Below are 16,051 nucleotides of genomic sequence, written 5' to 3' on the forward strand. Positions count from 1 at the left end.
TTAACCTTTTATCAGCACTCTGTAGCTTAACATTAACTCTGTCACATACGCAGTCTATGGTAATGGTTCACAAATGCCGTCCTGACAGTTTTCATTTCGGGGCTTTTTTGTTATTGCGTGTGTCACTGAAATTAATGAAAGAAGAAATAATTAAATTAATGCATAAATAAGTAAGCAACAAAAATGTATTTCATGACACATTTAATTATTTATACTCATATTTCAAGTTGTTATTATTTATTTACTGCCACATTTCCCAGTACTTTTATATTTTGTGTATTTATTGATTTCATTTTGTCCGAAATATTCCTCCATGCCTATCAGGTCTGTGAAACTGATTTTGACCAAGCCCATTTGGCTATTCTGTCCACTATGTCCATGATCTCTCAGTTGAGGTATCAGTAAACGTTCACGCGAGCCATTTTGTAGGCACTGTCTTTAACTTATTTGTATATGTGCACGTGACATTTGTAGTGTTGTGGAAGTTGGCCTAATTAATATTGAAAGTCCTTTGCAGGCTTGACTATCAAAGAGGCACATTGTTTAGCACCTCTACTTCCGAGCTTTAGAGTCCTGGTTTCGAATACCAATATGGCCACTGTCTGTGTGGAGTCTGCACAGAAAGCTATGTCTTCATGTTTTTTTGCTCAGTTCTTTTGTTTTCCTGCCAAATACTAAAAACATACATGCACATTAAGTCAAGTGCTTATGTATGAATGTTCACTTTGATGGACCTGTGGTGGTTTCCTGTCTTGTACCTGAAGCTACTGGTATAGGCTGTAGACCACCAGAGCCCTAATCTGCTGTAACAGAAGTAATTTATTAACGCTATCATAAATACTCATTTCTAGGAATGTTAGAAAGACAGATCATTGTAGTACAATCTACTTAAAGAAGTTAAAGAAAACTATTACTGTGAAAATGAAATCAAAACTACATCTCTGCTGCTACTCATTAGTATCAAAAATTACTTAGGAGGGGAGCTTACAGCTTTACAGTGAATTTACATGGACCCCTTTCTTTTTAGGCTGTTTCTTCTAAAATAATACTTAAATTCATTTAAATAGATTTTCAAAATCCCTTGAACAGTAAGTTGTGTATATTTAGCAGAAGTTTAGGGGCCTTAATAATGTCACTATAGTATACAGTTCACAGAATACACTACTTTAGCTGAGGCAGTTATAAGAGTTAAGTTTTGATGAAAGTGCGGATTAATAAAAGGCATTAGTGATCCGGACATTTGTTCAGTAAGCTGTGAGTGAAGCTGGGAAGTAGAATGATAAAGTGCTTTACCTCCCTCTGAGATTTTAATATCAATCTAGATGTTTGATTCAAGGATAGTTTCTCCTGAATCTAATTAGAGGTCAGAGACGTTGAGTTTGAATGGACTCTGTGCAAATCCTTAGTGAAGGCAGTTACAAGTTGTTCTGGTTAGAAGCACGTTGGGGCCTATGATGGCAATCCTACAAACTGTTGGTGGATATCACTGGTAAGGGAAACTTGTCTGGTTGCAGGTACAGACCTTCTTTAAAATGTTCTCCAGATTTGACTAACAGCTAGTGGCAGGCCAAAAATGGTCTTCTCAGCACAGGTGTGGTAATGCTGACCTCATATTTTATTAAAGTTTGAGTAACAAGTAAACAGACCCTGCTTTGAGGAGTTAGTTACACTAGCACTGGTTGGGAATTAGTGTCTGGCAGAGGTCAGTGCAGTAATTAAAAAGCTTCATAGTGGCAGGGCTACAACGGTAGGTTGGTTATTGCAGGGATGTTTGGTCAGCTGTGTGGAATGCAGAGACTGTACCTCAGGACTCTCAAACTGACTCGAGGGTTCCCATTTTTACAGAGGGGCACAGAACAGTTTGCTCCAATCACCCTGTTCGTTCACAGAGTATCCAGTTTGAGAGCCTAAGGGTTGCATCTCTGTCCTACCATAATGCAATCGATGGTGTGCACTGGAGCAGGTGCATTTGGAAATTTAAAACACCCAAATATGAGGTCATGGTCCTTTTCTGAACAAAAATGAGAACTATTCAGGTAAAGACTGACCCACTTTCACAGGTTCAGGAGTTTGTGGAGAAGTTCATTTAAGTTTATATAATATGTGCAAAAGAAAGGGGCCAAGTGATTGGGTATATGAGAAAGATCAGTGATATAATGTTGTGACAGAAATTTTGCCGATATTGTACGGAACAAAGTGGTAAAGCGGGAGCTAACTCCTAAGATGAACCTTTTACTTGAGTATTCAAACTACATTCCTATCCTCAAGTACAAAATGGTCACAAGCTCTTGGTAGGGATTAAAAGAATTTGATTGTGACTACAAATGGCTGAAATGAGGTTCCTGTGCAACGATGTTGAGCTCACTCTTGGTGACAGAGTGAGTACTTTAGCAATATTGGAGGGCCTCAAAGTAGAACCACTGCTTCCCTGGTTTGAGCAAAGCTAGTTGAGGTGCATGCAGGTTTGGGTTGTAGTTAAAATGCCTCTATTAGCAGGTTTACCAGGCATGACCCACTGAAAAAGACCTGGGGTAGACTCAGGATGACTGGCCTGGAAGTGTATGAACTTTTCCTAGAAGGAATTTTAAAAAATGCTGAGCAAAAGGTTGCTTGGTCTTTCCAAAGTGAAATGTTTACTTCACATATTTTATTAGTAGGAATCCATGTTTTATTTTTATGAATAGAATAAATTGTGAGAAAAAACATTATAAAATAAACATTTCAATGTAAATTAACAGAGAGCAATCTATCGATCGCGGAACACACATACACACCCTTAAAGCTCATTTTGAGGTACCAGTTACCTTAAACGTCGGTCATTTTTATGTAGGAGGAACTCATAACCTATTTGGACATGAAGAGAACGAATAATTTGCACACATAAAGATACCAGGCAACATATCCAAGTCATGTGCCTGGAGGTGTGAGGCCACAACAACCACTAGGCCCCCATTTTCTCCCCCTACCTTTTTTGTAGTGTTATTTACTAATTGTATGTGTGCTTCTTGGTTCAGCTCTCTAAACTGTCTTGCTAACATTTCAATAATCATTACAGAGCATTCAAAGCATTTTCATCCTTTCTAGTATTTAACTGGGTGAGCCTGTCTATCAATGTAACTGTCTTCTTTTCTACATGGCCTTCTTATATGTACAGTTAAGAGAAACAAAAATTAAAGCAGCATACTTGATATAGTACAGCTTTAAAAGCGCTTGTTGGAAACTTTTGAAGACGCTTGTCATTTATGTTACTTTCTCCCATCATGTTTTCTCTCATAGAAGTAAAAAAAATGAATGGCAGAAGTCTTTCCCTGAGTATAAAAAAGTAATTTTCAGAGAGTATCTTGATAGTGAATTTACAAATATGGCTGTTCGAGGTGAGATGGAAGAACACCTGGGAATCCTTGGACCAGTTATAAGGGCTGAAATTAACGATTTTATTGTAGTAAGTATGGATTCTGTTCTATGATTCCCTTGTATACTCATTGAAAATTTTGCTACTTTTTATTTTCCTTTGTATTCTAATGGATTGTATCTCTAATTTAGTTTCAGATTAACCATTAATCAAAAATATATTGGTGTTATTTACTAAAATAATTTTTTTTGTCTTTGATATTCACTTTTCAGTAGAAAACTATGATGCCAGCTTGCCGCTCTGTATGAAGGTGTTGTCTGAGAAGGCCATAATGGTGCTCCATATCTGCTGACTCGTTTCTAAATACAGTGCAATATTTAGTTAAATGTTAATCTGATTATAGTGCCCATTGACTTGATCTACCCCTCTACTCCACAGTTTAAAATTACAATCAAACGTTTGGACTGAGTTGGTGTGATGAGGTTTATGGTGGCTCTGAGGCTGAGGATCTGTGCTGGTATATGGAAGCTTGCCAGTTCAAATCCTGTTATTGCCAGAAGGGATTCTACTCCATTCAGCCCTTAACCTGAAAGTGGCTACAGGGTTCTGTACGATGGCTGACCCTGTACTCTGACCTCTAAAAAAGGGTCATGCAAAACACAATTTCTCCTCAAGGATTAATTGTATGAAAATCAAAATTCAGAAGGGATTAAATTGCACATTAGAATTGTTCATTTAAGGGTATTTGCATACATTTCGGCCACACTGTGTACAAATGACAATACTTTTTCTACATGGACCCTCATTTCAGGTTTCGGACATTTGGCATCACAAGTGTTTATGATTACCTAGGTGTGTTTCAGTGCTTCATTACTGCAGGAATATGATAACTTGGCTTGCTTCTGCTCTTTGGCGTCTGTAGTTGCTATTGTTCAACATGAGGACAAGATCTGTGACAATGAAAGTTAATGAAGCCTCCTGAAGACTGTGTCTGATCTGCCAGATTGGCGCTTGGGACTTTATCTTTACCATAGTGAGGATTCTTCTGTCATCAGCAGTGGAGATCTTCCTTGGCCTACCAGTTCCGATTACGATTTCTAAGCTCATCAGTGCATTCTTTCTTTTTAATGATTTTCCTGACAGTTGATTTACATAATCCTAAAGTTGTATCAACATCTCTGATGGTTTTATTTTTGCTTTCAGCCTCATAATGGTTTCTTTGACTTTCATTGGCACGGCTCTTGTCCTCATGTTGATCAATGGCAACCACAGAGTTCAAATATTAGAAGCGGGCTTAGGAATCGTATGCCAGCATTAATGAAGCACTGAAACACACCTGAGCAATCGCAAACACCTGTGATGCCAATCATTATGGTGTCCTTAAATGGTGGGACCATATACAGTATATAAAGTGCTCTACATGCTATGACCAAAATGTAGGCAAATACCCTTACATTAAAGTCTGCAATGTGCAAATTAATCATGTTTGAATTGTTTGATTTGTATTCTAGCATGTCATGTCCTTGGATCCTTGTCTTTGTTTGACCCCTTGCACCAATTTTGCCCTGCCAATGTACTGACTGTTATTTGTCATGATGTCAACATAATTTTGTGTATGTGTGTGTGTTTTTTTTGGTTGTTTTTTTTTTTAGTTGTTGGCCTATTGGCTTCAGTTCACCTACTTTAAGATGATGCTGCTGGCAGGAATTAACTTGCTTTTGCCAGTCCTTTGAACTAACAAACTTTGAGAACTTCAGTTGAATGAGAATATCTGTTGTGTGTGCATTATTAACCATTGGTGATACAATAAAGTACTAAAGAACACAGTGTTGATCTCATATTGGGCACCTGCACTTATTCTAGTCAAGCTGCTGTATAACAAATACACTATGTTTGTACCCTTCATGTGCAGAGGTAACCTTTTAAAGGATATTTCACATTTGCTTTCTTGTAGCACAAACTAAAGCTTATCAAGTTCAAATCCATTCTTGTGTACACTTAGTACAGAATTTTTTTTATTTGAATGCCCATTTGGCACGAAACACATTACTACTCTCTGGTATCATGATCTGTATTTTGTCATCGGACAAAGGTAAGACAGGAATCAAGATGAAATGTTGGGGTGCCAACCGGGACAACCTGTTTATTCAGAATAATACGTTTGCTCAAATTAACAGGAGGACAATGACACAACAAGAAAACAAAAGCACAGTGTAGCCTTAAGCTGCAGTTAACTGGTTCTAAAGAGTGGTCAGGCTTCAGGGTCAGAGCTCCGTAACTCAGGTGGCTCATCTCCCAAGTGAGATGCCTCCTTCTGGCAGCGCTGTACTTTTATAGCTCATGGAGCAGAATGGGTGTAGTCAGGTGCCCTCAATGGGGTTTTTTCAGAGCTGTGGGTGGAAAAAAATCCAGAAGAGTCAGCGATCACTTCTCCTGACTTCCTGGGGTGGTATTGCTTACTTCTGACAAGCCCAGAAGGTGACCCTCTGATGCACTTGCATAACAATATATTACTGCAGACATGTGAACTGGCAGTTGTTCTCCATATATGAACAGCCCTGGCTCTGAAAGACCTCAGTGACTATACTCTTACATTCTAGCTGATTTTGTCAGTAGATAATAAATCTTATGGATAATGATGATCTTTTACCATCATTCTGCTGTTTTAGACATTCATATGTATATATATATTTGCTAAGAAAATCAGTAAAATGGTTTTATAGAGATAAATAGATTAGCACCTCTGAATCCCTTGGATTTTTATAATCATTTATGTTTTTGTAAATATTTTAGGATCAAGCTGGTTCTGCTTTGCAGTCAACATTGCCAGTTTAGCCTCCAAACCTCTGCGACTCTGAATTGAATTAAAGGATTTTGAGAATGTTAGGTTATGTTAGGTTAGGTCATGACGGTGGAAGTGGTTTTAAGTTAGCTAACATGCTGTTGAATACCTTGTGTATTCTTTATTAATTGGCTATTAGTTATGAAAAAGGAAGCACTTACGAACGTTAAATTCCGAAAAAATGAACCATCTAAAATGTAGACACTAAACAGAATCCTCTGCACAAAAATGTATGGTCATGATGATCTGGCAACAAACTCTGAGCCTGGCCTGAATGGACCACCAATCCAACACACTCAACCTTCATGCATGCCCCCACACCAATCCATACTGCACCAATTTAAAGTCAAGTACAAGTACATATACATTTAGGGTATTGAAGGAAAACTTGAGTACCTGGAGTGGAGAAAACTCTGCACATTGACCACACCAAGGTTCCATATGAGTCTCATGGAGATGTTAAACAGTAAGACTAACCACTATACCACCATGCCATCCACAACATCAATTCATTTTCTGCATTTCAAAGAGAACAAGTAACAATATGTTTTGTGTTTGATACTGAAGATTAAATTATACATTTTATTATAATCAAATATGATTTATATACAGAATACTTAATTTGAATAAAAGCTTTTTTTGCTTTTTTTTTCCAAGGTTATATTCAGGAATCTTGCATCCAGGCCATACTCCTTCCACCTTCATGGAGTATATGACAAAGTCCAAAACAGTCATATATATGAGGCAAGTAAAGAAGCTTCAGAAGCTGTGCAGCCAAATGAGACCCGGAAGTACAGCTGGAAAGTCACAAAGCGGGAAGGCCCCACTAACAAGGAATTTGACTGCAAGACGTGGGCTTATTATTCCAATCTAAACACAGTAGGTATTGTATCTCTAAACATATAATTGTGTTTCATGAAAGTTCAATTAAAACAAATTCTTTAATTTTTTACTATGGAGTATCTTCATGTCAACTTAAAACACACGATAATATCCAACAATTAATCTTAGCCGAGACTAAACTAGCAGTCCAGGACACAAAAGCGTGGGTTTATCTTTTCAATATAAATTAAAAAAAAGAACACACTTACTCAGAAATACGTGTATTTTCTTAATGTAAAGTATGAGTTCAATTTAAACATGTTAATAATACATAAAACTGAAACTAACTAAACTAATAAAAATGTTACTGTGGAACCTATGTATGGAATAATAACTAGCAAATTCTGAACAACTACACCACCTATTCCAAAAAAGTTGTGACAGTATGGAAAATGCTAATGAAAACAACAACTTTGATTTGTATATTAACTTTGACTTTACTTGTATTCAGATAAAAACAGTATAAAGACTGCTTTACCTAATACACAGCCTTTTTTTGAAGATTCACATTTATTTTGAAACTGATGCCTGTAACTTGTTACAAAAAAAAGTTGGGATGGAGTAGTATAGCATTAAAAATGATGTGACAAGTTAAAATAACAAAGTTATGTAAAACAGGTGCTGTTATAGTATGTGTGAAGCCTCCAAAAAGGCTTAGTCTGTCAAGAGCAAAGATGAGTCAAGGCTTGCCAATTTGCCATCAGATGTATCTTCGAATAACCGCGCACTCTGAGCACACCATTCCCAAAAGACAGATCAGTAGGATTTGTGGCATTTCACCCTGTACAGTGCACAATATAATTAAAGAATTCGAGGAATCTGATCAAATCTGTGTGTAAAGGGGAAAACCAAAAAACACACCACTGTCTTAAAATCTGTCGTGCAGCTGTAATGAATACGATGAAATGGGCTAGGGGATACTAGGGGATACTTCAGTAAATTTTTGTCAATCAACACCATTCACCGCTGCATCTACAGATGCACGTTAAGGCTTGTAGAAGCCATATAATATCACAGCCCGGAAGCACTGCCAACTCCTCTGGCATCAGTCTCATCCAAGACAGAAAGTAACATAGTGGGATTTTGTTTTGTGATCCAATTAGTTAACATTTCAAATAGTTTTTGGAAAAAAAAACAGCTTTTGTGTTCTCTGATCCAAATAGGAAAAGGACCATCCAAGCTTTTATTAGTGTCGGGTCCAAAAGCCAGTGTCTGGCATGGTATGGCTGTGTGACAGAGCACATGGCATGGCTAACCTGCACATCTGTGAGGGCACCATTAATGCTTAAAGATTTGAACGACATATGGTGTCAACTACACACCATCTTTTCCAAGGACAACCTTGCATTTTCCAGGAGGGCAACAGCAAACCACATTCTGCCTGGATTACAAGTGCATGGCTGCAGAAGCAGAGAGTGTGGGTATGAGACTGCCCTGCCTGTAATCCTAACCTGCCTCTGAATTGAGAATGTGTGTGGCACATTATGAAAAGCAAAATATAGCAACAAAGGCCACATACAATCACACAGGTAAAGACCTGCATAATGGATGAATGGGGGGGAAATCCACCCGCTAATCATAACCTTCTTGTGTTATCAGTGCCCAAATGCTTAATAAATGCTAATAAAATAGATGGTGATATTACACAGTGGGAAACACTTCACCATGCCAGCATGTTGCAGTCATCAGATTTGATACAAGTATACATTTTCAAAAAATCAATTCAGTTCACAAGGTAAAATGGTTCGGTGGCAACTGGGCAACAGACAACTCGGCGAAAAGACAACTCAGCGAAGAAACAACTTGGTGAAATACAACTTGCCGACATCCTTTACCAGTTAGGCAATAGTTAGGTTCAAAGAGATTTTTTAATTATATTTAAATGACAACGTGATTTAAAATGTTGAAAATAAATTTATATAATTGACGAATGAACTTTATTCTGCAGATGGAACAAACTCTATCTTACATTATCTTCTGCAACCAAAATTGCTAATCCTTTATATAAATTGTATTGATTGTAATCGTATGATAACATTATTTAGAATAGAAAAGGTGACCTGCGAGTACGGTTTAAGGAATATCTTTACTCTCAATGTATTGGGACTCTCATAAAGCAGGTGATTCTGGGGATTTTCCAGCGCCCTACGTTGTCATTTAAAATTTCATTAAAAAATCTCTTTGAATCTAACTATTACCCAACTGGTAAAGGATGTCGCTGAGTTGTCTTTTCACCGAGTTGTCTGTCGCCTAGTTTGTCTTTTCGCTCAGTTGCCTTTGAACGAGGTAGAACATCAAATAATGTGCTGTTGTGGTGTTTTCAATATAATACAGGGTGAATAGAATTTACAGATCGCTCTTTTTTTGTTTTCATTAGCATTTTCCATACTGTCCCAGCATTTCTGAAATTGGAAATTATATTCATTATAGAAACTGTCAGCTTCTTTCTTCCATGTTTCTCTTCATAGAGGCTGCAAATAACTGTGACTTATTTTAAGGTAAATTTTAAAAAGTACATGGATGGATGAATAAATGAAACACCAAAAGTAGTGATGTTTTTACATAATGAAATATGGATACATTGAACATCACCATCTGTTAATCTATTAATCCACTGTTTGCTTTCCTCCAAAATCAACAGCTCTCTCCAGTAAAATAAACTTTGTTTATCCCTCATACGCATAGACTTCACATCAGATTTCTTATCCTGTTTTACATTTCCATGATTGCAGCCTGAAATATCTGTCTTTTCTCTCTACAAACAGTATGCGTGACACACTTCCTCTAAAAAAATCATCCAGTTGATCTGATTGTTGGTGTAACTAATTAACGACTACTTGAACTTTCTGTAGTCATACAATAAACATTACCATCGTCCCCACTTTAAAACAACCACTTATTATTAGGCAACATGGGGGTGCAGGAGTTAGCACTGTTACTTTACCATTCTTGTCTAATTTCTGCTTGTCTTGTATAATGCATGTTCACCGTTTTCTTTCTTTCTTTCTTTCTTTCTTTCTTTCTTTCTTTCTTTCTTTCTTTCTTTCTTTCTTTCTTTCTTTCTTTCTTTCTTTCTTTCTTTCAATTTGGAACAGTTACATGTTTATTTTAGTCATCATTGCTCTGTTTAATGATTTGACTCTTTATTGTTTAAAACACGTTTGTGCCCCCATTGGGACTGGTAAGAAATACTGTTCATTGTACTGTAAGGTATAATGACAAAAAAAACAAATTGATTTGAATTCTAATTGAATTTATTTCCAATATTCTGGATTACAAGCCCATCCTGCTTTTCTTAAGGGACTCCACTTCTCCTTCTCACATTCTAAAGATTTGCAGGTTTGGGCACCTGGGAACTGTAAGTTGGCCTATGTGTGTGTGTGTTTGGTTAGGTGCTGTTGGAGAAAATCTTTTACTAACCCTTTAGGATCTCGGACTAGTAGGAGCATAAGGTTTTTCTAAAGGTGATAGGTAAACAACTATTGTTCTTAGAGATGCAACTGTGCTTCAACTTACCCTTGAAAAGAGGCCAGATGATTACAAATACAGCAATGATGCTTTGTACTGACTTTTGTCTAACTACTGTAAAGTAAGCAGACACTTCTCTAGGAAGCAGCCTCTGATCTCGAGTCTCAGCAACAAGAACATATTCCATTATTCATGTTTAGATCATCCTCCTTTACCTTTTTAAGTAAATGTACTTGCCTATAATTTGCATGTTCTCAGCTATATGCTAAAGATGATCTTGTACATTCATATCTATAAAAGCTTTGTCCACACATACTGTAAAATTGTTAGAATCTCTTTGATTACAATGCAAGACTAATATCTTGCATGGCATGCTCCTGAGACATCTTTGTTAAATAAATATCATATACTTGCTGGAGTCCAGAGAGCCTTTGTATTCAACTGATGATCAAAAAGAGGAATCTCGGCTCAAGAATTACTCCCTATTACTGCATGTGTCTAATCTGCTGTGAAGGGTATGAATATGAAAATATGTACATTTAACAGAACAATGAATATGAAAATGTTTACGTTTAACAAAACTATTACATGATTTTATCAGTAAACATTATGCTGTAGAATATAAACAAAATGTTTTTTTTTCTTAAATGATAATGGTAGAACTACTATATAGTACACCACAAGTTGGCGTGAATAAAATGTTCTAGCTGTGCAGTCAGCTTGGAATGGATAATACCGTCCATGTGACGCCATGTTCTGTTTGATTTCTAGGAGAAGGATATTCATTCTGGTCTTATTGGGCCCCTGCTGATTTGTAAACCTGGCACCTTAAGTACAGTTTTTGGTCGTCAGCTATCAATTCAAGAGTACTCACTCTTCTTCATGGTATTTGATGAAAACAAGAGCTGGTACGTGGATGAGAATATTTCAAGAAACTGTCCAAAACAATGTCAGATTAACAGAAATGATGAGATTTATAAAACCAACAATATGTTTTCAGGTAAGAAAATGATAATGCGTAACATACAACTTCATTGGCTTCAAGCAGTATTATGTCATATTAATTAATCTATCCATCCATCCATTATCCAACCCGCTATATCCTAACTACAGGGTCACGGGGGTCTGGTGGAGCCAATTCCAGCCAACACAGGTGCAAGGCAGGAAACAAACCCTGGGCAGGGTGCCAGTCCACTGCATTAATTATTCTAACAACCTGAAATATATTATTAAGTATACTGAAAAATGCTCTGAGTTAATACTCCATTCCATGGGTTTAGCAGGTCCTTTGAATATCGTGCAGTTTTCAAATATATTAAAAGCATATCATATCATAAATGGTTGAACTTGTGGGTGAAATTGTAGCCCAGTAGTTTGCTATGATGTACTGTGTTCCTTAGATCTCGGTTTGATTTGACTCTGGTGTTTACAATATACAATTAAAATATTCTTCATATGTTTGAGTGGGAAATTTCCAGATATTGTATGCTCTTCTCATATCGTCCTATGTAGCACTTTTCAGTGTTGTGACTGATGCTGCATGCATAGAAAGCAAGTGCTAATGGCTTTGGTAATCATGGTGGACTCAGTTCTACATGTTGCTAAAGTTCTGTATCACTTATAATTAGTATGCTGTCAAGTCATTACATAAAGAAGCAGAAGGAATGTATTGAAGTGAGGCATCCTTGGACTATTTAGGGAATTTATTGAGCCACATGTTAAGTTCTAGGTTTGATACGTTTATATACTGTACTGTAGCTGTAGCTCATCCAAATAGGTAGAATTTGTCTTTTTTTAGACTTTCTTAATGTTACAGTGTTTTATTAAAAAAAAGGTACTAGGGAATTTGCTTTGGGCCTTAATACAGTAACAGTTCTGGATATGTCTACTGTCAAGATAGGTATGATTATATATGTTACAGCCAAAACCCGAAATCGGCCAAAGTGGGAAGTGTCCGGCCAAATCAGGAAATGGCCAATGTCGCTGTAAATTGACCAGCCAATGTCCATTCTTTTCCTCGATTTTGGGATTTGGCCAGCCAGTTTGCGAAATGGCATGGGGCGATCAGCCAAAGTCGAAAGAAAAAAGGCATGAGCAGCGACTTGTTGCATACTTAGTAGTGCAGTTACATCGAGTGTAGCCTTGGCCGTTGGTTGGTGATTGGGAAGACGTGACAGTTCTTAGTGATTTTTCTTCTGTGCCTATGGATTCCAGTGTGAGCAGTTTCTCGTGCAGAATGGAAAACTCACTTCTGAATCTGCATCTGAAATTTTTTAAGCATCTGTGCACCTTGAGCGGACAGTCTTACATCAGCATATTGAAATTTGGCCAGGGAGTTCTCGCCACTTCGTGAAATGGCTGGCCAAAGTAGCATATACACTGGTCATTTCTAGTAATTCAGACTTTGTCCACACCTCGTGGCCAAAATGCAAAACGGCCAACCAATTCGGGAACTGGCCGAATGTTAATCCTATGAAGATAACATACTCTAGGTAACCATCTAATGGCCTATACTATGGATAGGCATCTCTCAACCCTGGAACCTATGACTATTTCTGGCTTATCTGCTTTCCTCTACACAAACTCAGAATGTGACTCCTTGGACTCCTAGTGGCTAGGAGGTATAAGGACCTGTCAAACCCCACTGTCCATACTGACCTCTAGAGGATTTCACCTCCAGCATGACTCCAGTCATGACTTTTCCCAAGTATTATGCCTTTTTAATTCCCACACTACCTTTGGCCAGACTTGACCACTAGGACAGATCATCACCATAGTATAATTAAACTTTTTAATTTAGCCAGTAATTTTCTTGCTGTATAATTAAATAACAAAACTGAATAAAAGCATACCATATCTTACCTTCCTTACATAGCAATCAATGGCTATACAGCGGAGACACTGCCAGGTCTGCTAGCTGCTCAGCACGAAGTTACACGCTGGCATTTACTAAGTATGGGCAACTTCAAAGAAGCACATGCAGTACACTTCCATGGACAGACATTCACATTTCGAAGAAATGATCAAGAACACCGGACCAGCATCTACAACTTATATCCCGGTAAATATATTTTCTATATTCTGAATGTAATAGTTTGTACATTACAGAAGTGTACTTTTGAAAGTCAGAATAGACAATTATTTTTGACAGGTCAATCAGTATTATGAGAATTATGATTCTGAGGTTTTCTGGGGGGTCCAAAGATCTAATTTGGCATTCTTGGATCTCAGAGAACCTCATGTATTTAGCACCTTGGTTATAACATCAGCTATCATTTTTGCTCATGAGTACATTTCTGACCCTGCATAACTGTTAGACAGATTTTAGTCATAGCTTAACACAAATCCAGCAGGTCTAAAAATGACTGTTTAGAATCATCAAAAATGTCTTCTGCATTTCAGAATAGTTTATTTCTTTAAATAAAAGAGCAAAGCTCCTATTTTGTCTAAAACATGTGCAAATCTCAACAATTCATGCTTTAATAAGTTGTGAGTATGTAGTGTTGCTGAGGCATTTTAGTTTAACCTAGAATTTTTAATCTTTTGAATAAGGTAACAAATATAGTGCCCTCCATAATTTTATGGGCAAAGTCGCATTATTCCTTGATTTACCCCTCTTTGCAGGTAAGGTATATGTAACAAAATACTAAACGTGACTGCTTTAATATACCTACCATTGATATGTTCCAAAAATTATGGTGACCTGAAATGTGAGGTTTATGTATAAAAAAGTGTCATTTCTACATGCTGTGACCAAAATGTATGCTAATACCCTTAAATTAAAGCCTGCAATGTCCACATATGAATTGTTTGATTTGTAATTTTAAACTGTGGAGCAGAGGGGAATAATTATAGAGGGAACTGTGCATACTTAAAGTTTATGCATATACACTATATTGCCAAATATTTTGGGACCCCCCCTCCAAATCATTGAATTCAGGTGTTCCAATCACTTCCATGGCCACAGGTGTATAACATCAAGCACCTAGGCATGCAGATGGTTTCTACAAACATTTGTGAAAGAATGGGTCTCTCTCAGGAGTTCAGTAAATTCATGCGTGGTACCGTGATAGGATGCCACCTGTGCAATAAGTCCATTCTTGAAATTTCCTCGGTACTAAAAATTCCACAGCCAACTGTTAGTGACATTATAACTAAGTGGAAGCAATTGAGAACAACAGCAACTTAGCCACAAAGAGGTAGGCCACGTAAAATCACAGAGTGGGGACAGCGTATGACTGAGGCTCACAGTGTGCAGAAGTCCCCAACTTTCTGCAGAGTCAATGGCTACAGACCACCAAACTTTTTGTGCCCTCCAGATTAGCTGAAGAACAGTGCGTAGAGAGCTTCATGAAATGTGTTTCCATGGCTGAGCAGCTGCATCCAAGCCTTACATCATCAAGAGCAATGCAAAGAATCAGATGCAGTGGTGTAAAGCACACCGCCACTGGACTCTAGAGCAGTGGAGACGTATCCTTTGGAGTGACAAATCACACTTTTCTGTCTGGCAATCTGATGGACAAGTCTGGGTTTGGAGGATGCCAGGAGAACGGTACTTGCCTGATTGCATTGTGCCAAGTGTAAAGTTTGGTGGAGGGGGAATTATGGCGTGGGGTTGTTTTTCAGGGGTTGGGCTTTGCCCCTTAGTTTCAGTGAAAGGAACTCTTAATGCTTCAGCATACAGAGCCATTTTTGGGAACAGTTTAGAGATGGCCACTTTCTATTCCAACATGACAGCGCACCAGTGCACAAAGCAAGGTCTATAAAGAAATGGATGAGTGAGTTTGGTGTGGAGGACCTGACTGGCCTGCATAGGGACAGCCCTGACCTCAACCTGATAGAACACCTTTGGGATGAATTAGAGCGGAGACTACGAGCGAGCCAGGCTTTCTCGTCCAACATCAGTGCCTGACCTCATAAATGCTCTTCAGGAAGAATGGTCAAAAATTCCCATAAACACACTCCTACACCTTGTGGAAATCCTTCCCAGAAGCGTTGATGCTGTTATAGCTGCAAAGGGTGGGCCTACTCCATATTAAAGCCTATGTATTAAGAAAGGGATGTCATTAAAGTTCATGTGTGTGTAAAGGCAAGCGTCCCAATACTTTTGGCAATGTAGTGTATTTGTATCCATAAAAATTGTAATGCATCCTGATCTTATATATCATGTGGGTAAAGGTATCTAGCATATATTAACTATTTTGAAATATTCCTAAATATGGTTCAAATCCTAATTTATATACAGTACAAAGCTTCACTGAAAAATGTTCATAATCATATTATAACCATATCTTCTTTAATGATTAGGTACTTTTGGAACAATTGAAATGACAGCATCAAAGGTGGGCTCCTGGTTGATAGAATGCAGAACTGGAAACCATCAGTTCACAGGGATGCGTGCTAAATTTTTAATCTACAATCCAAGTAAGTATCAACCCAGATGATACAAATTTTTTAACAATGAGGCATTAGTCTGAATTAAATTAAAACTTGGGTAATAATGATGT

At 37.6% G+C, this 16,051-nt stretch overlaps 1 protein-coding gene across 1 annotated transcript in view; it reads left to right on the forward strand.

Annotated features, from left to right (window-relative positions):
* Positions 1-16,051, forward strand: part of f8 (coagulation factor VIII, procoagulant component) — a 127,976-nt gene that overhangs the window by 82,292 nt on the left and 29,633 nt on the right. The window contains exons 14-18 of the mRNA XM_028816098.2: positions 3,277-3,442; positions 6,852-7,073; positions 11,316-11,544; positions 13,420-13,605; positions 15,852-15,968. Coding sequence (XP_028671931.2) covers positions 3,277-3,442; positions 6,852-7,073; positions 11,316-11,544; positions 13,420-13,605; positions 15,852-15,968 — 920 coding nt within the window. The remainder of the gene's footprint in view (positions 1-3,276; positions 3,443-6,851; positions 7,074-11,315; positions 11,545-13,419; positions 13,606-15,851; positions 15,969-16,051) is intronic.

Source organism: Erpetoichthys calabaricus, chromosome 12, assembly GCF_900747795.2.
Source record: "Erpetoichthys calabaricus chromosome 12, fErpCal1.3, whole genome shotgun sequence".
Classification (NCBI taxonomy): Eukaryota; Metazoa; Chordata; class Cladistia; order Polypteriformes; family Polypteridae; genus Erpetoichthys; species Erpetoichthys calabaricus.